The 27,967-nt window shown below is 42.0% G+C and overlaps 1 protein-coding gene across 2 annotated transcripts in view; it reads right to left on the bottom strand.

The window, feature by feature from the left end:
- Positions 1–27,967, bottom strand: part of CTNNA2 (catenin alpha 2) — a 1,470,003-nt gene that overhangs the window by 1,141,575 nt on the left and 300,461 nt on the right. For both annotated transcript variants that reach the window (XM_075191920.1, XM_075191984.1), the window contains exon 4: positions 1,452–1,618. In XM_075191920.1, the coding sequence (XP_075048021.1) occupies positions 1,452–1,618 (167 nt within the window). The remainder of the gene's footprint in view (positions 1–1,451; positions 1,619–27,967) is intronic.

Raw genomic sequence — 27,967 nt, 5'->3', positions numbered from 1 at the left:
TCCACATAATTCTTCTTAAGTGACCTCAACCTTCTGTGTCTTATCCAATACTAGGACTCAATAAGAAATAGCAAATAATAGTGTTCATAACATACAGAGAATTCCTTTTATATAAAAATGTATTCAAAAACCATGCCATATCCATTCATGACAATAAATTGCCCGTACATTGTATAAAATTAAGTCACGCTTATCTGTAACAAGGACTCATCCAGAGATCCTTAAGGCCCACAGGTGATGTCAGTTCCTTCCACCAGAACAGGAGATAGCCACAAGTAATTATTTCCTTGACTCCTCTGGAATTAGACCTCCTTAACGATCACCAGCCAAACAGTCAATGGTGATCGTTAAGGAGGTCTAATTCCAGATGAGTCAAGGAAATAATTACTTGTGGCTATCTCCTGTTCTGGTGGAAGGAACTGACATCACCTGTGGGCCTTAAGGATCTCTGGATGAGTCCTTGTTACAGATAAGCGTGACTTAATTTTATACAATGTACGGGCAATTTATTGTCATGAATGGATATGGCATGGTTTTTGAATTAAATTTTAATACAGAAGGAATTCTCTGTATGTTATGAACACACTACACTATTATTTGCTATTTCTTATTGAGTCCTAGTATTGGATAAGACGCAGAAGGTTGAGGTCACTTGAGAAGAATTATGTGGAAGATCTAAGGGATATTATTATCCAGATAAGCGATTTTATCTTCTGTTTTTGGTACGAGACCAATTTGGAATATATGGTCACTGTGTTGCTAATTGACGTTATCACACTATGTTTGGCGCTCCTTTTTTGTATTTTTTAGGTGTCACATCTGCAATTGATGTATAAAAGTGAAGCAGCCTACTGTATGTGAATCTTTTTACTTATATAAGCACAATATATTCACGTGACTGTGTTAATGCACTAAGCGCCGTTGTCTTTTATCACTGTTTTTATATATATATATATATATATATATATATATATATATATATATATATATATGTGTGTGTGTGTGTGTGTGTTGAGTTAAAGCTGCAGGAGGGTGCACACAGCTAATAAAGAGCTAATAAAGTAAAGTGAGCTAAAGGTGGACAAGAGTTTAATTTTGTAAAGGTTACTGAACTCTCCAGACATTTTATCCAGGAATATCTTGGGTGGAAACATGGAAACAGAGGAGGGCTGGCAAGTTTTAAACCTGGGGGGTGGCAAGACTCGTCCCAGCAGCCTATTAGGAACATTTTAAAGGAGACAAAAAGGCAGGTAGCCCAGAGACTCAGCCCAAGGACGCCTGCCCCCCCCCCCCCCCCCCCCCCAGCCCTGCCAGTCCCTCCCTGGAAGGACTGAAGAGGAAGTGTTACTGTATGCAGGTAACATTTCTGTATTTGGCAGATGCAGACCATTCCTAACTGTTAACTAAACTCTACAACAACAAGACTAGAAAGGGTGACCTATATTACTTACAATTTTCAGATGGGTCAGGAGCCTCATGACATCAGCCATGTCCGCTAATATGAGTAGGCGGGTAACAGCGGAGAGTAGCGCTCGGGCAGCCCGCACCATGGTGCCGCGCTTCACCGATGAGCAAGGATCATCTGCAAACTCCGAGGAAGAAATCCGCATTGTGTCTCCTGTAAGACAGTAAAGAAAAACAGTGAACTTACAGGTGCAATGTCCTTATATCACCCACAGAAGCTGAATAAGCACTCCTAAATGGCCGAATCGGTGTGCCTCTTAAATAAAGTGTTATTTATACAGCTGATTATATTCTCCAATACTTATAAACATTAACACGTGCCCTAAAGCTTTATTTATAGACAAAACAAGATCAGCTTTCTTCCCCAAAATCCATACGTGTTATGTAATATATTGCTCCACCTTATATTTAACGTTCGTCTAAAATGTATGAACTAATGTATGAAATCTTGCCCTGAGTTCACTTATTAGTAAGTACAGGTGTCTCCACCAGTCCCATTTTTATTGTGGGCAAAAGAGGCGTGGCTAGCCAGAATGGGTGTGGCTGTGTGGATTAGGGAGTGCCCTGGGTGGATCGTCTATGGCAGTGGTCCTCAAGCCCCCTCTCCCTTAGCAGAACAGGTTTTCAGGATATGCAGATGGATGACTCAAAATGACCAAGGCACTAATTAAGTCACCTTCAGGGGCAGTCCCATAGTGCGATATCTTGGGCTGGGTCACTGGGCCACCTGCATTTATTTTCATTTAGAATGTCCTCAATAGGCTGCTGAGTTGAATTTTACCCGACCCCCCTCCCCGGGGCTAAAATTTGCCAGCCAGCCCCTGGTCACCTGTACTGATATCACGGATATCCTTATAACTTGAACTGTTAGCGGGGGTTTTTGGATCGGAGTTTGGAAACACTGATCTAGGGGGTATCCCAATTTTTAATTTTTTAAAATTTTTAATTACATTTTTAAATCTTAAAATTTTCGGGTTCCAATTTTCAAATCTGCAATATTGGGCGCAGCGTAAAGCCGCAGACAGGCAAAATTAATGTGTTTTTCGCTTCCTGGGATGATTTGCGATATTGTAAAAATAGCTACATTTTCACAAAGCCTTTTTTAATGGTTACAAAGAAAAAGGAATCCAAGGTTTAGTAAGTTGGTTATAAAGCCAAAGTCACTAGAAAACTACATATACCGTCATGCATTGCATGCCTTAAAGAAGTAATAAATATTGTGATCTTCCATTTACTATTGACATTACAACAAACTCTATTTTCTGGAACATTTATTTCCATTTCCTTTACTACCTGCTGATTTTTGTCTGTCCCTCAAAACTCAAATGTATTCTTGTTGACAGATCCATCTTCTGGCTGATTAAGCCCAGCTCCAATCCTAGACTGGTTATTTATCACATGCAAGAGATTACAAACACATTTTATGTTTACAGCCGATTTCAAATGACTATGACTGAAACTATTGATCACATACAGAGTGGATTTCATGTAATAATTAGTACATGTGTAGTGTATATTGTATAATTACATCTTCGATATTGTAATGTATTCATTTTGCCCTGGCTATTGATTTTTTTTTTGCATCTTTGTAATTTTGCTCATAAATTGGAAAATCTATAAAACAATATGTTAAAATAAATAGCACAGCTGTGTATACCAATGACAAAAAAATTGATTTATTTTGCAATGAATGCTTGTCAAAACGAATTCAAGTATCCTTATCCCGCAACATGTTTGCAGATATTATTTTGTAAGGTAACTATCATAGTGTTTGTTCTGCCCTGGTACAACGTGATCCATAGGGATCAACAGAATAGCTCCACCCAGTGGTCAAATTATCTTGAAAAACTATAACCTACTTAAAATGCATCATCAGCCAATAACTTTTTTAAAAACTTCTTACAAAATTTTAATTTTAATCATACTCCCTACAAAATTCGAGAGTCATTCTGGGAAAATAGGCAACTACGATTTTAATATCTGAGTCTAAGGGGCAAATACAATTGTCGGTGGGATCGCCGAAAATCCCGCGGTCCGAAAAAATGGTGACGGGAAAAACAGTTAATACGGTCATTTACTCGCTGGATTTCGCTGAAATCCAGCTACAAATTACCGTATTATCTGTATTAGTTTTACCGCAGCGGGATTTCCCGACAAATGAATATGCCCCTAAGGATGCGTTGACGCTACAGTGTTTTCAGCGGATTATCGGGCCAATCGCGTGACAATTGACAGTTCGACTTCATATCGCATTAGTGTGTGTGCTTCAAAGATGAACGATTATCATTCCACAGCACATCATATTGTTTGATCTAATTTTATGAACGGACTAAAAATCTTGTTCAACGATGGAACGATGTCGTTCCAATTCTGCAGTGTATATGTACTCACGATCAGATCTCCATAGAGTTTACAGAGTCACGATCTTTTCAGCCGATGGTTATGACAGATGCAGAGCACAGATCTGAAGGTAAATCTTGTGAAACGTGTATAGTGTGTACACAGGAATCAGCATGCTAGTCGGGACTTTTAGTCGTTGGTAGATATCACTTCAGGAGAAATGTCTTGTAGTGTGTACCCAGCCTAGTTCCCAATGGGGCAGGGACTGATGTGAATGACAAATATTCTCTGTACAGCGCTGCGGAATTGGTGGCACTATATAAATAAATGATGATGATAAGGTTTAAACTGCTCTATAGTATTAGCCTGTACCACCTCTGATGGGAGGCTATTCCACTTATCCACTACCCTTTCTGTGAATTCATTTTTCCTCAAATTTCTTCTGAATCTTCTGCCCTCTAGGATCAGGGCACAGAACCTATTTGGTGCTGTTTTTAGCCCAGTTACCATGGGCAGCATGGTGGCTCAGTGGTTAGCACTTCTGCCCTTACAGCACTGGGGTAATGAGTTCAATTCCCGGACATGGCTTTATCTGTGAGGAGTTTGTATGTTCTCCTTGTGTTTGCGTGGGTTTCCTCCGGGTGCTCCGGTTTCCTCCCACACTCAAAAAACATACTGGTAGGTGAATTGGCTGCTAACAAATTGATCCTAGTCTATGTGTGTGTGTCTGTCTCTGTCTGTGTGTGTTAGGGAATTTAGACTGTAAACCCCAATGGGGCAGGGACTGATGTGAGTTCTCTGTACAGCGCTGCGGAATTTGTGGCGCTATATAAATAAATGGTAATAATAATAATTTAACAATCCCAATTAGCTGCCTCCCTTCATACACCATCACGTGAGCTCTAGTAACTAACGTTGGGGGATTTCTAACCGGTAAGCACTGTTTTACAGATCAGACACATTTTACATTACAGTTCCCTGTTGTTGATGTGTTTTAGGCACCAGATTTTTCAAACCTTAAGTGCTATTTTCTTTCAAAGTGCAGAACAAATCTGTGGCAGACAATTTATCAAATAACTTCCATGTTCTGTAAAGAACTTACTGATTACAACTCTGCAGAATTTACAAGACTGGGGGGGGGGGGGGGGCAGCAAGAGGGTTAGAAGGGAATAATCCTTGTCGCATTAATAATGTGAAATAAAGTTTTGGGAATAAAATATATATTGTGAATGGTGAGAGGACAGGAACTAACGTCGTCCCTATAATATGAGATACTGTAGTATTAAACCAGACTTGTAACACTTCACATGAGAACACAGCATGAAGACAGATTGATGTAGTCAGGGGCAAAACAGTGCAATGCCGGCCCCATAGCAAAATTTGGGTAAGGGCCTGGTGGTGGCACTTCAACCTCCCCACTGGGTTTTCGCCATGCATGAACCGAACATGCACAAAAGAGGTCTCTGCTCTGCTCTTTGGTGCAGATCCCTTTATATCCCCCTATGTGTTAAGATATCAGTCTATAAGGTGCAGCAAAGAAGTGTATAGGAACATGAAATAAGCCCGTTGGATCACTGGTTGTCAACTTTGGAGAAGCCCTCTATGGTATGCCCCCTACTTATAACAACAGTAATGCATTATGTATTATTTGCTAGGCCCAGCACTACCGTTAGGCAGCTTTAGGTGCCTAATGGTGGTCACCACGGAGGAAGCCGTCAGCATTAAACTGAAGATCTTCTTTAATTCCTCAGTCTTGTTAGTTATTCATCTGGCATATGACAGACAGCAGCACCTCTCCCAGCCACATAAGTTCCACCCATGGAGGGATCGAAGATGCATTCTACACTGGCCTGAAGGACCAGTCAGGAGCCTACACTCTCCCCTGCTGACATCCGATTGGAAGGCGGTAAGTGTGTGGGAGGAGGGCTGTCCTGATTCTGGTGGGGCAGTCCCGATTTTGGGTGACTGTGAGGCGTAGTCAGGACTTTGATCTGGTTACAAGTACAGTTGAGAGCTATGTCCTGCTTCACACTGTGCTGCTCGTTAATGGGCAAACTTTGTGCACAAACAGTAGTGCACGCAGCATTGAAGAAGATGGGAAGCCACACCCCTTGCAAGATGGTCCTGCCCACTCTGGTGGCATATCCTTGAAACAACTTTCTAGAAGTCCTGCGTTAGTCCCTGAATAATAAATGCACAGCATTGGGTTTTGCACATGCGTTATATTAGGGATATATAAAGGTCGGGGCCTGTGACATAAAAACTTCTTTGTGTCATCCATGGAATTAGCAATTGTTAAAGAGGTAACCACGTCTAAAACTACTAACTAAATAGGTCTTCTTTTTATCAAGCTGAGCCCAAGCCTGGCTTGGCTGTCTGGCAAGAAGGGACGGCAGGCACAGGACCGGCGCTGCCTCACTCTCAGTAGACCCTGTTGATTGACATTTTTTGTTTCAGAGACTTATGTGAGCATTAGCGGCTGCTGGCTACGTCAATGAAATGCGCAGCCGCATCTCCCACGGGCCTTTGCAGGGCTGCTGTCTGCTTTCTATGCCAATTCAATCATAAAGGACACCAAAGCAGCACGGTGGCTCAGTGGTTAGCACTTCTGCCTCACAGCACTGGGGTCATGGGTTCAATTCCCGACCATGGCCTTATCTGTGTGGAGATTGTATGTTCTCCCCCTGTTTGCGTGGGTTTCCTCCGGGTGCTCCGGTTTCCTCCCACACTCCAAAAACATACTGGTGGCTGCTATCAAATTGACCCTAGTCTCTCTCTCTCTCTGTATGTCTGTGTGTGTGTGTGTGTTAGAGAATTTAGACTGTAAGCTCCAATGGGGCAGGGACTGATGTGAATGAGTTCTCTGTACAGCACTGCGGAATTAGTGGCGCTATATAAATATATGATGATGATGAATGGCCAGGGGTTCTGTGGCTGGCTGAATGGGAGTTTAGGCTTTTGGCTCAGGCTTAGCTCAATGGAAAGGCAACCGAGGTGCGTTGTTAAAAAACCCTGTGTGTGTGTGTGTGTGATATCGATGTACTAAACAATTTATCTCCTAATATGTACAGTACTGTTGAGAATTTTAAATATATGCATCATTTACAGCTTGTTCTCACTCTCCATATTTGCAAGTAAAGACATTGGGCCTGAATCTGATTCATTAAGGATCTTAAATGAAGAGGATCCTTATTTCAGTCTCCTGGACAAAACCGTGTTACAATGCAAGGGGTGCAAATTAGTATTCTGTTTTGCACATAAGTTAAATAATGACTGTTTTTCATGTAGCACACAAATACTTGATAGCTTATTTGTACACTGAAATTTAAAGTTGATATTTGTGTGCTACATGAAAAAACAGTCAGTATCTAACTTATGTGCAAAACAGAATACTAATTTGCACCCCTTCCATTGTAACATGGTTTTGTCCAGGAGACTGAAATAAGGATCCTCTTCATTTAAGATCCTTAATGAATCAGGCCCATTGTTTGCATAAAACGGTGAAAAACATTTTCATTTGTAAAGGTATCAAAGTGCATTATAAAATCTTTTACTTGATAAATAAAACTTCATTCAGTTCCATTTTTATAATGAATGACTTTGGGTGGCAAAGAGGTGCTGGGAGGATCCGGTACTATTTTTATTAGGACCAAAATTTTCTTTAGATCTGAAAATTACAGGATTTGTAGTACTACAAGACAGCCTGCAAAGCGCTTGAGCAGAGGTTTATGATCCAAAACAGTTAAAGTAAACTTTACATAAAGAGTACGTAGCAGGAGAAAAAAACAAATTAGTGTTGGGCTAACATTTTTTATTTTATATTTCAGAGTGATGAATGGCTTCCTGATTTAATAACATATGGATTTTAATCATATTTTTTAGGTTGATATGTTGACTTCACAGGAAAAACAACTTTTGAATTCGTACAACTAAGCAGCTGCAGGGCAATACACAGAATTAGTCTTAAGAAATCAATTTTCTAGATCATATAATTAAATTAAAATTTCTAGACCATATAATTGCGTTCTCAGTTCTATGGAAAGTGAACAGCATAAAACGACACCTTTGGAAATTCTGATTGACAGGGTAACTAATATGTGATACCGCTCAGACTGGTGCAATAAGGTAGCAGAGAGATTTTGATCTCGTTTTTGGTTGTGCTACATTGAAACTAATTTAATCCACGAGAGCGTTTTGACTTGTATTTCAGCACTGTAAAATAGTTTAGACAAAAGTTTCGATGTCACCCTATCAGGTCCGGTTTTCTGCTCATTTCATTACTGGTCACCATGAAGTAAAGGGTCACAAACATTATTGGGGCCTATTTAATAAAGGGTTAACGAGTTTTTGCCCTGTTAAGTATCATCTGTCTCAACGCATTTGATAGGTGGCTACTCCGGCGATCAATTTCTTTTACTGAAGATTCTGGGTTCTGACCCAGCGTCTGACTGAGCATGTGCAATCTGAGACTGTTGACATTTGCGGTAAATGGGACAGGGGACAGCAGCAACACTGCCGTAGAGGGATCCAAAGGTCCTTCTCCTGCGATGCTCTCCCTGTAGGATTTAATGGCTAACACCATCTTCATATAGAGGGTGAAGCTAAATTGCCCAGACCACAGTTGAGTATTATCATCATCATCATCACCATTTATTTATATAGCGCCACTGATTCCGCAGCGCTGTACAGAGAACTCACATCAGTCCCTGCCCCATTGGAACTTACAGTCTAAATTCCCTAATACACACACACACACACACACACACACACAAACACACACACAGAGACAGACAGAGAGAGAGAGACAGACAGAGAGAGAGAGACTAGGGTCAATTTTGATAGCAGCCAATTAACCTACCATTATGATTTGGAGTGTGGGAGGAAACCGGAGCACCCAGAGGAAACCCACGCAAACCCGGGGAGAACATACAAACGTCACACAGACAAGGCCATGGAAGTGCTAACCACTGAGCCACCGTGCTGCCCAATGGGACTGCAGTTTAATGCGGTTATCTTTATTGCCTAATGCAGGAGATATCTGAAATTGTCATTCACACAAGTGCCTTGAAGGACATTCACTCCCCCAACAGACACTTCCTTTAGCTCTATTAGAATGCTTTCAATTTCTATTTTCTAACACGTCATGTAGGCATACCTCCCAACACTTAGAATCACAAAATCGGGACAAAATAAACCCTGACCGAGTTTCGGCCAAATCCTGTCTACAAATGGGCAAATATGGTTAAAGCTCCACCTAATTTTGCTAAGCCTCACCTCTATTGCAGCCCTTGCGAATCGGGATGTCCCGCCACAATCTGGACAGTTGGGAGGGATGATTGAGGTGCTACATTTCTACCACAAAAAACAAATCAGACACTGGCTTTCATAATCTAACTCACACTAGACACAACAAATCTCATTGCTGATTGACTGTGGTGTTTCTAGAGGTTCCGTACGTTTGTAATGGAATACCATAACGCCCGTGTCACCTGAACTTTGCTCAGGCCATACAATCCACCCTGTACAGCCTTCTAGGTTTCAAATAAAGTAACAAACAGTTATAGGAACTTATTACCACTTATCCTGCTAATTTTATGTCCTCATAAGTTTACATTATGGAAAAATAGATATTGTGTGTTAATGATTTTGAGTGGGAAAAGGGAGGACTGTCCTTCTAAAATTGGGCATGAGTGAATTTGGAAATGTTCTATGATGGAATACTTAACACAGTATAAAGAAGTGAAACACATTTAGATAAGACCTGTTATTTTTTGGATGTGTAATGACTCTGGGGGTAACTGAAGGGAACAGGTGAGCAAGGGGCAAGAAACAGGTGAACAGATCCAAGGAAAGGTGGTTACTCCCAGCGCTCGTGCCTGCCTGATGACCAGTACCACTACCCTGATGTTACCTAGCTCTATCCATCATAGACTAAAGAGAATTTTAAATCCCAGGAAAACCTGACTCTAAAAAAAATAAAACCAAAATCTCCTCACGTCAGAGACATCACCATACGGTTCATTTCAGGAAACCCTGAGATGTGCCAGAGAAACGTATATACAGGATGAGAGCTTTATCTCCGAGCAGGTGATCTCTGTGGCTCTAACATTTCCGCTGCAGGATTTTCTACCCAATCAGTTCCAGTTAGTGCATAAAAAGGTCACCTGACATTTCCTACTATCTGCCTGAATGAGTACAGCGGCCCGAGAAGGCGACCGTTCTGGCATTTAACGAAACTTTTTTACTTCTATCTGCTGTTAGCGGTGTATCCTGTGTCTGCTGTACGTTCTTCTGTCGTTATAAAGACATTAGCATCAGTTATCGCAGCCTTGATGTATCTACGTCTTACAAAGGCTGCATTGACTACTGCACCAATGTCCATTTAAGACGACAGCCTCAGAACCTCCGCCGTCCGCGATAAGTCCGGGTTCCATGTTTGGGGCTAGGAGCTACTTTTGTTCGGTTCTGACGCTGGCCGTGGAGCGGTAAGGGACAATTTACCCCGAGGGGGGGGGGGGGGGGTGCTAGTGCCTGGAAACCCCCTCCAGGCCTGGGGCATTGTATAATTGAGGTGGCTGGACCCTGCTCCTGCTTCACACAGCTCTGCTTGAAAAGGGAGAGCATCTAACAGTAGTGCACGCAGCATTGCCCATGTATATTATGGGGATAGGAAGAGTTGGAGAGCAGCCAAGCACTGTCTAATATTATAGCCACACCCCCATTCATGCTGGTGACGCCCACTGGTGGCGTGGTGTGGAAACCCCCCTCTATAAATCCTGCGTTTGCCCCTGCTTTGCCAGCCCAGTGGCAGAGAATATGCGCAGACGTCACCCAGCTGGTAAAAAAAGAAAAAAACACTGCCATTGAGGAAATGCTTTAGTCACAGAATTCCGGGAGAACTACCCGGAATTTGGGAGTCTCCCTGTCGTTTGGGGAGAGTGGGCAACATTTTTAATGCGATACCACTGACCTTTAGATGTATAGGGCAAAACCTCTATCACCCATTCCCGTTTCACTTTTTAAGAAATAGACCAGTATCTCTGCTTAACATTAGATATTTACAAACAGGCCCCTGATTGACAGCAAGCGCCGTTTAAATTTTTACTTATTTAGATTTTAACCAGAGGCGTTTTATTGACTGGACATAGGAGTTGTCCCTATTCTGCAGAATAACTGGTTTGACTTCACTTCCCCGCAGCATTTTTTTGGCCTTTGACAGCCTGGGGAACTTCTGTTTGTATAATGCTTCATCTACAGATAATTGAAACAAAAAAAACCAGCGAGCTCTCAAGATGACATTAAGTCCTCATCTTTCCAGGTCGGGTTCTCGTTCCGTAATGCTGTAAACTCGAGTCTCTTTTTTTTTTCCCTTAAAAAGCCTGCCCTCTAAATAGTTGGAATAACGAGTTCCTGAGCTGGAGATTTATAACACACTGCCAAGACTATTTATTCCTGTCTCCTTATTACTAAAACTCAGTAATAATGTAGTACTGTTCCGAGCCGGGGAGAAAATGCGTCGTTTTTTTTTTTTCTTTTCTGAAAAACGGAAAGGCTGGGAGAGAAAAAATCTTTATGGGGAGAAGAAGGAGGCGGATGGGAATTGGCGAGATATAAAAACAAAACAATATTAAACATGAAATATACTTTGCAGAGAACACAGCCTAAAATAAAATTCCTAAACAAATGAGACTTTAAAGGAAATAATATTTTTTTTTCCCACTTGCAGTATTAAAACTGTACATGGCAAAACCGTGTTGCGACTAGAGATGCTCAGGCTCGGTTCCTCGAGAACCAAACACACCCGAACTTAGGGGATCCGAGTACCGAGCTGAGTCGGCTCGGTACTGTCACGAGCCCTCGGAATCGAAAACGAGGCAAAACGTCATGGTTACGTTGTCGGATCTCGGGATTTTTGGATTCCTTTTTAAGATCCAACATAATTCAGGACAATTCCATTTTCCACCATTTTTCTTTTCTGCCACTGCTGTGTGCCAATGTGTCCTAGATGTGCTGGGAACTGCCGTGTGTTTGTGTCATTGCTCTGTCGCTTACCATCCAGCCAGGTCGCTGCAGTCTTTGTCCGTAAGTGTATGAAATAATATTGTGACCTGTGAGGTGGTCAAAATTGACTGCAAATGACTTGAAATTAGTGTTATTGAGGTTAATAATAATGTAGGATCAAAAAAAAGAGAAAAAATATGTGATTTTTGCATATTTTAGGATTTTTCCAAAACCTAAACCAAAATCAAAACACACGAGGGCGGTTTTGCCAAAACCAAAACACGGAGCTAATCTAGATCCAAAGCCAAAACCAAAACCAGTTCACGGGGGTCAGTGAGTATCTCTAGCTGCGACTCAAGGGGCTTGTATATAATAAAGCTGACTGTGGCCGCTGTATCGGCCAGAAAACTGTTCAGTTATAGACCTGGGCAACTCGACCACAAATTGCACCAAACCGGCAGACGTTCCGTATTTAGGTGTACGACATAATGCTCAGTCAGGACACGAATCACTGAATAGTAGTAATGTTGTCCACCTGTAATTTCTAATTGTTATGTGAAATGAGTCATGTAACTATATTTCCCATTGAACTTATCCCCGTCGCTGACAATTTTTTATAATGATTTCATGGGGCAAATCGCACAACACTTTGGTCCTGGTTCATGTCTGGACCGCTTGCGTAGCGCCTCTCGGGTGATTTCACACCGCGTATGCTCAGAAACCAAACATACGCACCTGAACGCAATTGTACGTAGTTTGTATATGCGCACATCTGACACTTACGACCCCTTACGACTTGAGAGGCGGAACAGGGGAGGGAAGGGGCGGAGTAACGCAGGACATGTACAGTACAGATGTGGTCCTATGGATAAAACATAGAAATATAAACACAGAAACACATAGTTTGACGGTAGATAAGAACCGCTTGGCCCATTTTATAACTTATGGTAACCTCAAACCTTATATGATCTTTTCTTCTTTGTAAAGATATCCTTATTTCTATCCTAAGCATGTTTAAATTGCTCTACTGTATTAGCCTCTACCACCTCTGATGGGAGGCTATTCCACTTACCCACTACCCTTTCTGTGAAGTAGTTATTACTCACATTTTCTCCATACCTACTTCCCTCCAGTGTCTGGGCATGTCCTCGTGTTTTCTGTTTTGAAAGTATCACGTTCCCTCGTTCCCTTCTCTGCTCCAAACTCTACATTTTAAGATGTTTTAGTCTCTCCGGGTAAGTTTTGTGCTGTAGGTAAATTATGGCCAATATGTCTCCAGACTTGATTCAGGCCCTCTGTGCGTCTCGATGGACCAACCAGCGCACATCAAGGTGAACGTGAGAGGCACATAAATCTTTAGGAGGTGTAATTTGCAAACCTCACATAACAAATACAACACCCTACCACCCTACCACTTTAGTGCCACCCCTTACAATTAAATACATTGTTCATAAAAGTGATGGGATAATGGCATTGTATTTGGGTCACTTCTGTGTGTGTGACGCTTTTGCTCCTAACCATCCTGATTTCAGCAGGACAGTCCCAAATTTAGGGATTTGTCCTACTGTCCCACCTGGGAATGTTGAGGGGTGGGGGGGGGTGGGAGCAGAGGCAAACGCAGGATTTGTAGAGGGGAGTTTCCACACCACGCCACCAGTGGGCATGACCAGCATGCATGGGGGACAGTGCTTGGCTGCTCTCCAACTCTTCCTATTACCATAATATACATGGGCAATGCTGCGTGCACTACTATTAGGTGCAGGCAGCTCTCCCTTTTCAAGCAGAGCCGTGTGAAGCAGGATCAGGGTCCAGCCACCTCAATTATACAGTGTCCAAAGCTTGGAGGGGGTTTCCAGGCACTAGGAAACCCCCCTCGGTTTGCCTATGGGGAGGTAGATAATTGGCAGTCTACCACTTTACAGCGCTAGCAGCCCTCTGGGGCTGTGGCCTTGCCCTTCATCATCAAGTGGTCATGCCCCATCACAATGTGGGTACCCCCTCCTTATTAAAAGCCAAGGATCATGTATTCTAGCTGCGATAATGCTCTTTATACACCTCCAGCTACAACTCAGCGGCACCGTGCAGTATCGGGATGGTGACAGATTTGATGGCAGTTGCTCTTTTGCTTACTTAGGAAAAGTCTTGGTGTTAAGCTCATAAAACACTGCACACTCCTTCCCAGAGCACATTTCCACATCTCTCGCGCAGACGAATGATTTATTAATATTTTGACTTTTCGTTGGGTTTGATGGCGTTTTATTGAAAGCCCTGCAGCTAGTTAAATCCACTCTGGCATTTTAAACTATGGAAGACCTGCTAAGAAAGTAACAGAGAGAGGATATTATATATTAAGTTATTGCTGTAAACTTACTGCAGGTCCATTGAAACCTCACCACCCCCATTAAAGGGACACAATATTCTCTAAAGAGCAGACGCAGGCGTTTCCGTGCACGGGACAGACTGATATTAATGCATAATGTGGTCATCCGGCAACTACTGTACTGCAGCAAGACAAACGTCCTTTAGTGAATCGTATTCCATACACCGTGCTGCCCCCTCCCCAAAATCCTCCACCGTCCTTCGTTGCTTGCTTATTTTATACTTGGAATAAAGCATTTTCTTTCCAAGTTTAATAGTTTTTAAATATTTAAATTTTTTTATGTTTAGAATAATTATCATCAAGTTTTTTTTTTCCGTATCAGTGGTGCTGAACCCCCAAATCTCACACATGCGCCTATCTACAAAGTCTGGCCCGGCGGGGCGGTATGTTAACCCCTACAGCTCCAGCTTAGAATTGATGTGGCATCTGAGTGTTTTGATTTTTTTGGGGTATATTGGTGGTGATAAGAGATTTTCTATCGTGATGATTAACAGTCATAAAACATCACCCTTATCCCTGCTGATTGATACATAGGCCGTTAGTTATCTTATCTACGATCCAGGTCCTCTCCTACCATGCAAGGACAAGGTGACCTTGACAATACACATTGAGCCTTTTAATTATTCTCTGTTATTTTAAAAAGTGATGTGTTACTGTTACGTGAACGTGAACGGGATAACGGCATTGAACCATTTTACATATGGTTTTATTACAGCCAGGTAATTATTTGTGTAGTTTTCTTTTACTATAGTTTTTCTTATTAGTTTCTGTTGCCAAATGCCGCTAACTAGTCTCATATTTACATAGGGTATAAACATTTCCTTTCATTGACAACTCTGAGCACATAATAGGCTGCACTTCCAGCCCTTACAGATCTACATCCGGGTTACCTATGTCATGACCTAATACAGAGTAACAGGATCGGAGGTCAGTATAGACAAACTGCACTAGATCCGTCCGTTATGTATATTGAGAATATATAACTAGAGATCGTATTATGACAATCACATTTTAGTCACGTTAATTTATAATTTCTTATTTCAATGATAAGAAATGATGTAACGTTGCTATTTATAAAAAATTTCAATCGGGGCAGCGGATCCGGGAATAGCCTTTCTGTGGGATTGGACCCAGACGGAGTAGCCTTCACTCCCAATGTGCATCAGTGAGCCTTGGGCGGCCATGACCCTGTCGCTGGTTCGCCGGTTGTCCTTCCTTGGACCACTTTTGGTAGATACTAACCACTGCATACCGGGAACACCCCACAAGACCTGCTGTTTTGGAGATGCTCTGACCCAGTCGTCTAGTCATCAGACTTTGGCCCTTGTCAAAGTCGCGCAGATCCTTACGCTTGCCCATTTTTACTGCTCCCAACACATCAAACAAAGAACTGACTGTTCACTCGCTGCCTAATATATCCCCCCCCCCCCTTTACAGGTGCCATTGTAACAAGATAATCAATGTTATTCACTTCACTTGTCAGTGGGTTTAATGCCGTGGCTGATCAGTGTATACCCAGATTGAAGGGCCCTGCAGGGAACTTTACAGTGTCTAAAATACCTGATAACAGAAAACAACAGCCTGCAGCAACACGGATATTATTATTATTATTATTATTATTATTATTACTAACCTTTACGTATAGGGCACCACATGAGATCTGCAGTGCTGTACAGAGGGCAAACAGGAAGAGAGCACATAGTATAACAGTCAGTGGTGGAAGTGGGGGGTGTATACAGTGGTATGTCATACCGCCACTTCTCCCACTGCCTTCATTGTAACACTATTACAGTTAACATACAATACACAGTAAACAAATAATACTACAGCTCCCAACACAGCTACTAGGGGTGCAACAGATACCAAGTTTACTATTGCCAGGGCCCTCTTAAGAACCTCTTGGGCCCCCAGACACAGCAGTGCACCGGGGCCCCTATATATACAAAAAAAATAAAATGATTATATATATGGGCCCTGCCGCCCAGGGGGGCCCTCCGGAGGCAGGAAAAAAAAAAACTCTGCAAAAAAAGAAGAAAACACTTACCGTGCGGTCAGCTGGCGATCCGGCTCGCTCCATGGTCTCCTCCTCCGTCGCACTCCGCAATGGATGTCGAGCGGGTGTGATGACGTCACGCCCGACATGCACTGCCAGCGAGACAGAGGAGGAGACCAGGGAGGGAGCCGGATCGCCAGCTGACAGCACGGTAAGTGTTTTCTTCTTTTTTGCAGGTTTTTTTTTTTTCTGCCTCCGGAGGGCCCCCCTGGGCTGCAGGGCCCCCGGGCACCTGCCCAGCGTGCCCAATGGGAAAGACGGCCCTGACTATTGCTAGATGCCACTAACATGTCTCTCATTTCCCATCTATATTTGTGTATTATAAACATGTCTTTGTTACCGTGGATCAACTTTTACACCTATTTAGAGACACTTTACAGTGTAGCAATCCTGGAAATGTAGCAGCCAGTAACCTTTATCGTACACTGCAATCACTTTATTAAAAAAAAAACATAGTCCCAGTTCCATCAACGTGTTGTCTTTTGGCACTTGTAGTGAATGAATGCTATCATTACCATGATTGATAGTGAGCAGACACTGTAGGAGTGTGTAAGCTTCACTCTCTCCCTCTCTCTCTCAATAATTCTATATGATTTGCAACATAATGTACATTGGATGTGACTTGGAATTGTTAACGTTCCAGTTTATTAAAAATATATTGAAGAATGAAAATGAGTAATAAAAAGAGAAGTCTGTGAGTTATAGAATGCAACACAGCGTGGCATCCAATCAGGAGGCAGCTCACCCCCACACACGCCTCCTTTACCACAAGCAGCCAATGGGAGTGCAAGGGGTGAATAGCCCCCCTGTCAAAATTGCAGACAATCCATATTAGAGCCCCCAGTGTGCCCTGGCCACGCCCCATCCCGCGGCCTGAGAGATAACCGCTGGGAGGTATGGCTTGACACTTCTAGGATTCAAGTCAGCATTAGCGTTATAAAGATGATATAAATGACAGCTTCGAACCTGAGTCTAATTTGTGAAAAATGAATTATGGTTAACGAAACAAATAATAAAACACATAGGGGCCTATTTATCAATATGCAGCGATAGAAAATCAGTTATCAGTGCAATTTATCAATAAAATACCACCAGAGCAGCTGAGCGATACTGGGTTAACTTACTGCTTTGCCGGGCCAGTTTCTGTGAATCTGCACATGCGTGACCCGGGGTAGTAGGTTCATGTGGTGGAATGGAAAGGGCAGCCCTGGGGGTAAATTTATCAAGCTGCGAGTTTGAAAAAGTGGAGGTGTTGCCTATAGCAACCAATCAGATTTTAAACATCATTTATTTAGTACATTCTACAAAATGACAGCTAGAATCTGATTGGTTGCTATAGGCAACATCTCCACTTTTTCAAACCCGCAGCTTGATAAATTTATCCCCTGGACTTTCATTTCCACTAATAAAGAAAAGATAAAATAAATAGTAAAAAAAACCAAAAAAACATAAATACAAATATGAAAATAAATAAATACATATTTTAAAGCTATTGACGATTGTAAAAAAATAATGGTTTATTAAAATATTTTTTTTTTCTTTTAATCGTCATCTTGAGAGCAGTGTTGCTGCCGGTACGGTGGCCCCTTATCCTCATCATCATCATCATTTATTTATGTAGCGCCAAAATATTCTTAAAAGATAGGACAAAGCCCTATCTCCAGCGTAAACACCCGGTCATTGGGATTCTTGCCTTTTGATGAATATACACCATAATACTGTGACTTCTTTATCCGTACAGAGGCAAGGAAACCTCTTTGTGTATCTTATCACCCCTGACATAGCTGCACATCTTTTTCTGTTAAGAATAAAACATTATATTCCTGCGGTTTCATTTTGGTTTTACAACTACCAGCCTGCAATAAAAAAACAAACTGCCACTATCGTGGTGGAGCAGCAGGGGTTAATTACGATAGGCGCGCCTCTCACAAATACTCCGCGGACAGGCCCCAGGCGCAAATTGCTGCAGCTAAATTAGCTTTCATGATAGTGTCGAAAATAATGATATCCTGCCTGGGCTTGTAAAGGTAAATGACACTGGGGCAATAGTCTGTTTCAATCATTGCCCATTTACAAAGCTTTCTGGCTGTTCCGATTTGGATTTCCTTCTGGCCTAAAACAAAGTGACAAGCAGAAGATTGAAAGGGACAATTTAGAGGAGAATAATTCCGCATAAGGCAGCTGCTGGGGGTACTCCCAGTTCCCTCGCGTTCCCAGAGCAGTTGCCAAAGCATCAATTCAGTTCATTTGGAACCTACATGAAGCATTTCACCTATTTCATTCTCAGAGGAAAACAAACGCTCTTACTGTAAACATGTTTTTTTCTAGAGTTCCAGGTTCTTACTGTGGGCTGATAACACGCTGCAGGATCTAATATGCGGTTCTTTCATTTTTCTGGTAACTGCTAGCGCCGGCCTGGCCAACCTGTGGCGCTCCGAGTGTTGTGAAACTACAAGTCCCAACATACCCTGCCTGCTGTTGGCTGCCTATCTACTGGCAAAGCATGCTGGGGCTTGTAGTTTCACAACACTTGGGCTCTGCTTTGGTAGATTACTGGAATATACAATATAAGTTATTATTATCATATGGAAAAAACTGTTGAAAAAGAAGCAGTAACTAAAAATACGCAGTTCCTTGATTCTATCCGTAGTTACTGTAGTTCATTTCATAAGAGTTTAAGTCCAAAATTTTCACTGAAATACATTAACCAATCAGCAATTTGCTTTAAACTGTCTAGTGACAGTTAGACAATGGAAGCAAGTGTCTGATTGGTTGCTATGGTGCAGTGCAAATTTTGTATTTACTTGCATACCTCCCAAAAGTATAATACCCCCTTAGTGAAGTGGGCGGGGCCTAGGTGACGCAATTAGCCACAAACTGCGTCATTTAGGAAGATACACACAGTTACATCCCCGGCCCTCACCTGTAATGTGAATCTGCACATCCCTAGGACGGAGAGATCAATAGCTTAGAGCTTAACCCGATCTATCAAAGGGTTGTCGCATCTCAGGATGGTGATAACAGGAAAATGAGCATTTAAAAAAAAAAAAAGAGTTTATTGTTTCAATAATTAATCTTTAATGCTCCAGTATCGCCAATGCAGCGGATTATTGCACTGTCTGTTGCAGGGGGTGCATGGCATATGGGCTGCGGGTCCCTGGTATGTGCAGCGGCCCATAGCCCCTGCACTGTTGATGTAGTGTTCCACTCCTGGTGGTAAATGTATCAAGCTGAGAGTTTTCTGGCGGGTTTGAGAAACCAATCAGATTCTAGCTGCCATTTATTTAGTACATTCTACAAAATGATAGCTAGAATCTGATTGGTTGCTATAGGCAACATCTCCACTTTTCAAACCCGCCGGAAAACTCTCACCTTGATACATTTACCCCCTGGTGTTCAAAAGTGCCGTCTGACACCCCCCTTCAGAAGACGTGGGATCAAATGAGCCAATGGGGTATAATTAATATTCGGAGATAACTCCTTTCTTTGGCAAAAATGGGTATTTTCACTGGAGTTAGGGCTTCACCCAATATATCAAAGGGTCACTGTTGGATACTTCCGGCAGTAACCCCACACCAGGGAAGGGCTTCTAGAAAATCTACGTAATCGCCTCTCCATGATCAATAAGGGCCGCCAAGTTCTGTAGAGCTGTAGAGCACACAGCCAATTGCACTGCACACCGTACTGGCAGCTGTATAAGAGGAGAAGCACAGCCAAGGTTAGCAGAGCAGAGAGCTTCATATCTCCTGGTAATTTGTGTCTCACTGTGTTTTATTGCTGTGAGTTAAACTCTCCTTCATAGCAGAGCCGGAAAGCAAAACCTTCGACTATTATGTGGACAAATCAGTTCAATAAAAGATCTGAGCCCATAGCAGTTCAACGGAGAAGTTTCATCTTCCAGGGATTCTGATGCTTTTGCATAACTTGTTATCTGTGTCTGTCATAATAAATCTCACGGTTTAAATGTCACATTTATTTTACAGCAATTCAGCACGGAACATTGCGTACTCTGAAAAGCTGCGTCCCAAAGGCACAGAGATCCAGACACACATTATAGGAAATTTGCTCATTTGTTTCTTCATCTGGGATTACAGCGATAAATTATGGAAGTGACAGGGACGGCATTAAGTGGAGGGTGGGAAGAAAGCTGCTGAAATCTTTGTTTTATAGATTCGTAAATGACAATCTAAGAGGATAGAGAAAGTTAGCACGGGCCAAATCCATAGTTTCTGGTGGTGAAATCTCAGGGCCAGGCGGATTTGTGGAAAGACTACACAGACCAAGGCATAAGGCGGTAATATTACATGGGTGACATTCTGCTCCCTTTACACATCACTGTTTCTTTGATTTTTATTTTGTATATCAATAATTTATTATTTGCATTGTGATACTGACACCCGGCAGATGACAGACACAAACAACTTCTTGATTGAAAAACTATGCTTTTTGTTGTTCACATCCCAAACAAAACAGCAGACTTTTTTCAAGATGACACCTGGCGACCCACGCTCTAGCTAGACATAGTGCACCTGCCTGGTCACCAGCCAACTAGCTGGCATCAGTCATCCCGCCCACAGGAACAGACAGTCTTCTTTTATCCTCCACCCAAACTAAGAACCAATCAAGGAATACAACAAACCAATTACACCCATGTGCAGCCTGTCAATGCAGACTCCTTGGGTTTTCACCTATTCCTCTACAAGAGAGTTGTGGCAAATAAGCCTCTTTGTCACAGCGAATTATAATCATTTAAAAATGGGTTAAATTAGAGATGAATCATTTTCCTTTATTTATCTCACATAGATGGAAGTTAGACCCATAAAGAGTAGACAAACGGGGTACGGAGCATCACAGAAAAATGAAAAGGCCGGTGCATGCACAGTGATGCCCCACTTGACCAGGATGAGAGACTCCGTAGTGGGTGCCGCATCCACCAAACCCAATGGCGTGCTCCATTGGTCGAACCACCACTGGGCATGAGACTATGTAGCCTTACTACAAATCTAAGCCTTAGGCCTGAGCCTATATAGCCTTGACAAAAATCTAGATGTCTATTTATCAACCTGGGAAAAGCCTAAACTCCAGCGAAAGCAGCTGTTTTCTCCAGAGAAAGGCTATATTTTTTTATGTCACACCATTTATGAAAGGGAAAAAAACACTGATTTCTCTGGTGTTAACCCATTTTTCTCCATCCACATAGACCTCTACGGGGGACGATGCAAAGTGTCAATTTAACAAGCGGTGAAAAGACTCTCTAGAAAAGTGGATGGCGGAGGTTGGATATAAACATGTTAAAATGGAGCATTATTACATTAAAAAAGAATATACACATTTAGCCTATATCTTCTCTCGATCATCTTTTATAAGGTTATTGGCCTCAACTGTTTCCTTTAGCCTTGGAGGTATTGAGAGGTGTAGGTATAATCACCCCTGTTTCTTGTCCTCACGTCAGATCCCCTGAACCTCCATGCTTGTTAAAAAGCTCGGCAGACCCTCATACACTGACCCTAAGTGTCAGGAGGGAGAATTACATGGTCGATGGAAGTCAAGGCGAGGTGGTATACAATATTATGCTATACCGGCACTTCTTGGTGATCAATTGCCACAATCACATTTGTCTCCAGTACATTTTGGGCCCCAGAAAAATGGCTGCCGCTTCTATAACTTAGCAATAGAGCCGCCACACTGTGAAATAGAAGTTCAATCACCTGATGCTCAAGAAAAACATTTGTAAATTTCCACTTCTACCACTGGATTGTGCCAAGAATTTGGGGGACGATGATGGCACTGGGGTAAAACCAATCATGACGCAATAACATAATGTAACATTGTATAAGCTCTCTGCATCCCCCAACACAATATTTCCCACTGCAAACCTAAGATAGTATATTGAGCATACTTGGATTTATCGCAACACAAAATAGCAGGTACAGAGTAGACTTTCGTGGCTGCGCTAAGACAGCATTGAAAGTTATTTGTAAATAAATCAGTCCTTGGTGAGACAGACGGTTTTCGGCAACGTTGCCCTGGCTAGAGAACCTGCGGCGATGTAACATTTTCCATCTCTGCATTAAGCAGCGATGATGTGGGATGATAAATAGACCCCCCAGGGTTTACTGTGCAAACAGGTTTCAGCTGGCTGTAGTAAAGTGATTGGGGCCAGTGGCGTTAGTGTGTCTTTAAAGTGATGTTACTACTCCATGTCCAGTGATCAGATTAAACCCATCCACAAACAATGCTGTACAAAGAACACAATTAATTATTATTCTTCCCTTATTCTTCCCTCACGAATGGCCAGTTTACTTCCTGAAGAGCAATTCTCCTCCTAGCATCAGCCCCAAATAAGAAGGATCGGCGTCTGCCTTGGACCAAACTCATCCATGAGATGCCATCGAGCAAGTCCAATTGCCTGGATATATTAACACACTCATGCCTGGAAATGAAAACCCTGACACTAGATAGTGGACTACATGAATCGTGCTTAAGTCACAAAAGCATACCAGTAGCCGTAATGTGCACAAAAATAACAGCCCGCACAATGTCAGCTACATTAGCATGATAAGTCAGAGCTTAGGGACATTGTAAAAGTTTATGACAAGTAAGGCCATAAGCCAAACGCCCTTAAACTGCAGTTGCAAATGACGTCAATTAAAATGGCGAGAGTGAGATTTCCTTCTCAATGCTAGGACCCGCCGCCTTTATAATCTAGAACCCTTTATCCTAATTCTAATTGTAACCCTTACCCTAAACCTTACCCTAATCCTATCCCTAACACTAACCCTCACACTAACCCTAACCCAAAATCTAACCCTTACATTAGATTATAGAGGCGGTCCTGGCATTGCTGCTTTAAAACCTCACCTAAAATCTCACTCTCGCCATTTTTATTGACGTCATTTGTAACTGCCGGCATTTCCCGCTTTCGGAATGTATAGGAGGCGTGTCGGTGATGTTGCGTCTCTTTTTATGGTAAGTGTGGATTTCCTCCATATCGGGATGATTGTAATCATTTATTTTAATTTTGTCAAAATTGTGATAGTCGTGATTACGATTGTCACAATTTTGACAACCAGTGCCCTTCACAATGCACATGCACAACCTTAGCGCCCTTCACAATGCACATGCACAACCTTAGCGCCCTTCACAATGCGCATGCACAACCTTAGCGCCCTTCACAATGCGCATGCACAACCTTAGCTGCGCATGCGCAGTAACCCTCATGTCATATCCTCTATTCGCTGTCAGTGATAGTCTGCCACTAAAGGAGGTTTTAGTTAGTTTAGGAAGCTGGGGAGGGGTCACCAATGAGCCCTGGCATCATAAACACCAGTGGTAGGACATTTTGTAACTCTAGCGAATACAAAATGTTTATCACTGCCACCCAATAACCACCAATAATAAATAGCCCCCTCAATGGTTAAACTCATACTTGCCTATTTTATTTACCTCCTCTCTGGGAAATTCAGAAAAGGGTGGTGACAAGGCGTATGGGTGCCCACTGAGGTGCACAGTGCTGATGGAGCGATTGGCACCATCATGGCACTTCTCTGCCCACATCGCAGGCAGGTATGTTCCTTTAACATGGAACATGCAAACTACAGAAGTGAATAGACAAGGTCAATATTTGTTTACACGTTGTATCGGCTGCGAACACCAGCATCACAAATAAACATTATCCAATAATTCCTACGCTGACTGTTTAGGAGAAACAAAAGACAACGCAGAAGAGCTTTTCTATACTACAATAATTATTTTCCACTTGCGGGTTTTACTGGGTGATCGAACACCTCCCGGATCTTATTATGTTCCCTCGGTTTTATTGCAGGTGCAGATATTATTATGCATGTAAATACTTCATCAGTAATATCGCAGCATAAACCTGTCTCACCCTGAGTTGTTACATCGGACTCCTCCAGTGTTAGTGACTGGGTTATGTTAGAATGTAAGGTGCGTCTCTGGGACTGAACACACTGTTGTGTATTGCATGTTATGTTCCCCTGTATTGTGAGACATAAATAGGCTGAGAGGAGCAGTATCAGGCTTTCTGTAACGTCTGGGTTATCTGCTTTAGGACAGCTGGGAGATATTACAGCAAGCACTGTGCGTTCACCCTTGTGTGGCAATTCATGTTCTGGGCGCAGTATCTGCTAAGTTCAGGCCTCTGCTCACCATAGAGCAAACTAGACGTGTCTGGGACAACATTAGTCCCTGGTGCTACAATCGGGTCCCCTCCTGCACTTACCTTCCCCATCCCTATGCTCATTGCCTCCCCTTCCTATTTATTCCGCCGATCACCATCCCCTTTGTTCCTCCCCTTTCCTCACCTCCTATCTCTCACACTCCTCCCCTTTTTCCACCCTTGCTCATGGCCATCTTTTCCATTGGACACGATGGGCATGTGCCCGGGGGCCCCACGGGCAAGGGATTCCCATAGGCAACAGCAATTATCTGCAGAGTATTCTATCAAGTAATTGTGGAAATTTGGGAGTAATGTAATGGGGCTAGAAAGGTTATGTAATAGGGTTGTTAATGTAATGTGGGATAATTATGTAATGGAGACGCTGGTGGGGACTTTTTATATAATGTGAGGTCTAGTGGAGAATATTAATGTAATGTGGGAGCTATTCATGTAAAGTAGCAAGAAGTGGGGGTATTCATTTAATATTGGGTATCTTTTTTAAATTAAAACAGTAATCTCACATATACTGTCTTTTCATTCCTTAAATAGCAAACTAAGTATCTTTTAAGCATGTCATATTGTTAGCAGTCCTCTTACAAAATATCTCCATTTCAAAATCTCTCTGGTGGGTAGACAAGGACGGCTGTCAGTCAAACACGCAGACTCACAGGTCTCAGCATATCATGTGATGACATGCAGGAGAGAAGGAATGGGAGGATTTTACAGTGCAAACTAAGCTCAGCAAAGCATTTCAATGCCTCTCTGCTCACTACATCATGAGTCACCTAACTGTGGTTACCATGACAATGTGCAAGCTGTGCAGAACTATAAATTATTAACATAGTTTAAAGTAAAATAAAAAAATATTTATAAAAATACAGTCAGTCTAAGACATTTAACGCTACCGAAAAATCAAAATAGTCAGCCTGGGATAATCCAGCACCAATTTTAATTTAAAATTCATCAAAGTTATACCTTTTTTTCATGAACAAAGAACATTTGACTGCAAAACAAAATGCTGCTCATCGTTATATGTGATGAACCAAAATTGTTCAGCATTTTAAAAGTCTTTGAAATAAGTGCTCAGTTTTTATAGACGGTGAGTACCCTGTTGCTGCTGATAAAAAGCACTATGGGTGAGGATGAAAGGATACGCACACTACACTTGACTATAGGAAGGCATTTTATACAGCGGATTTCTTCCCCTTTCATTGTCTGCAGTACATTATTTTACCTGCAAGAAAAGATGTTGTGAATGTTTAGAAAACCCGAAAGATTTCTTTAGAAAGACGCTTTTTCTTGGCTTGTACTTTTGAGTCCAACTCTTTTATGCCACAGAACGCTAACCGCTTCTTCACATTGATTAAACCAGGTTCACAGATGGAGAAGATGAAGCACAACTGATTAACAATGGTTTGTACAATAAACATTTGCAGTTATTATTATTTTTACATTTACCATCGTATTTGCAGAATTGAGGCAAAGAAAAATATTTTAACAGTCTTAATCAGTAATAGGTCTGTCTCTTAATCTCAGTGTATGCTACTAAAAGTCACTTAATAACAAAAATAAATATGTACAGATAAAACTTTCAAACAAAATAAAATGATGTTGGATATATAGCATTGGGAAACCGGGGGGGGGGGGGGGGGGGGTGGGGGGTGGTTCCTTCCTAGTGCCTGGAAACCCCCCATCCAAACCAGGGACACTGTATAATTGAGATGGCTGGATGCTGCTCCAGCTTCACACAGCTCTGCTTGAAAAGGGAGAGCTGTGTGCACCTAACAGTAGTGCACGCAGCATTGTCCATGTATATTATGGGGATAGGAAGAGTTGGAGAGCAGCTAAGCACTAAAAATATAGCCACGCCCCCATGCATGCTGGTTACGCCCACTGGTGGCTTGGTGTGGAAACCCCCCTCTACAAATCCTGTGTTTGCCCCTGTATAGGGGGTCTATATTTATCCTTAGCGGGCGGTGAGTGTGTGGCGGAACAAAAAGTTGTACGCCGCTTTTTAACTAAATTCACCCGTTCGGTGATTATTGGCGAAAATCCCTCTCTGCGATCAAACTCTTGTTTTGTTGTAAAAGTCACAGACTCCATAGACCTGACAAGAGCTGGCTATACCGCGCTTGGGCCAATGTTTGGACACACATCCACAGTGACGTCAACTCTAGTCCTAGGAGGGAAGGAACATGCAACCTCCAAAGAAAAGGCTCTCCGGCAGGACTGGACTCCATTAAAAAAAAGTAGGTAACGTTATACTGAGTGTTAGCTTTAAGGACAAGTGGTGAAAAGCTTAGCTTTTCCCTGCTTTATGAATTGACAACCTTCATCGTCCCCATGGAGATTAACGAGAGCGGCGCTAATTAGCTAAAGGCTGGAGAGATATGTGATCTGTCCATGTTAACCTGTTGTTGGTTGGACATTAGACAATCTCCGGGTTTGTGGCTCATTGAAACCTAAAAAAACAGATCCATAATATGTATTATATATTATAGATGTCTGGCTGGAGTGCATTTGATTCTTTGTAGCTTCTAAATCATCTCCTAATCAGCAAAATATTCAGGGAAATTTGGTCCAGAAGCTGACAGCCAAATATAACTGGAAATTCTGGTCATCTGAACACGTTGATTGAACGTCCCCCTTTGCAATACAAAATATATGTGCATTGAAATCCTTATTTCCAAAGATCATCCTTGTGACATCCATCTATCTACTTCTACATTATAGTTTATGGAGCGTCCGATAGACTGAGTCATCCAGTGCTCAGATCTGTAGTGGCTCTTTAGATAATTATTCCAGAAGTTCTGGATAATTGTAGAATTTTGGCAAAAACTGGATAAACCAACTCAAGAAACGGAATGTGACCAATTTGAGCATTTCCACCTAAAGTGTAGTGGCTGAAGTTTTTAGAGATTGATGTAAGTGTAACATTTATTGTGTGACCATAAACTTAGTTGACATTACTTCACTATATTTATTTTGTTCTTCATTTTTTCAGTATTACTATATAAACACACCTGGGACACGCTGGAAGCGAAAGTGAAAGAAGACAAATAATCTATTGAGACTACAGGACACCTCCAAGAGAAGAGGCACCAGCAGAACGGCACATAACTCTGATATTGGCATGGTGCCGATCACATTGTCAGGCTTTTTATACAGCAGTGCTTGATTATTCTATATACGGAAATGTTTCATTGTTACATAGCAAATTTGATTATTATACGTGAATGTTTACTATACAGGAAGGTTTGTATGTTATCTAAAATGCTTACTATACAGGAATGCCTGATTATTATACAGCGGTGAGTGGTCGATTGTTTTCTACGAATGTTTGATTATTATCCATAAATCATCTGTATTTATACATTTTGTAGTAATATTAATGTTTGTTACTCAGGAAAGTTCGATTTTTATGCAGGACAGTTTGATTCCTATAAAACACTGGACAACGTTCCCTATAGGAAAACCGGTCATCATGGCATGTTAAGATCCACTCAAGCTATGCCACTACCAAATAAGCACAAGCCATTCCCAGATAAGC

The sequence above is a fragment of the Mixophyes fleayi genome, chromosome 1 (assembly GCF_038048845.1).
Source record: "Mixophyes fleayi isolate aMixFle1 chromosome 1, aMixFle1.hap1, whole genome shotgun sequence".
In the NCBI taxonomy this organism is placed as follows: Eukaryota; Metazoa; Chordata; class Amphibia; order Anura; family Limnodynastidae; genus Mixophyes; species Mixophyes fleayi.
Note: the sequence above shows the minus strand (reverse complement) of the source record. Positions and strands in the feature narration are given on the sequence as shown.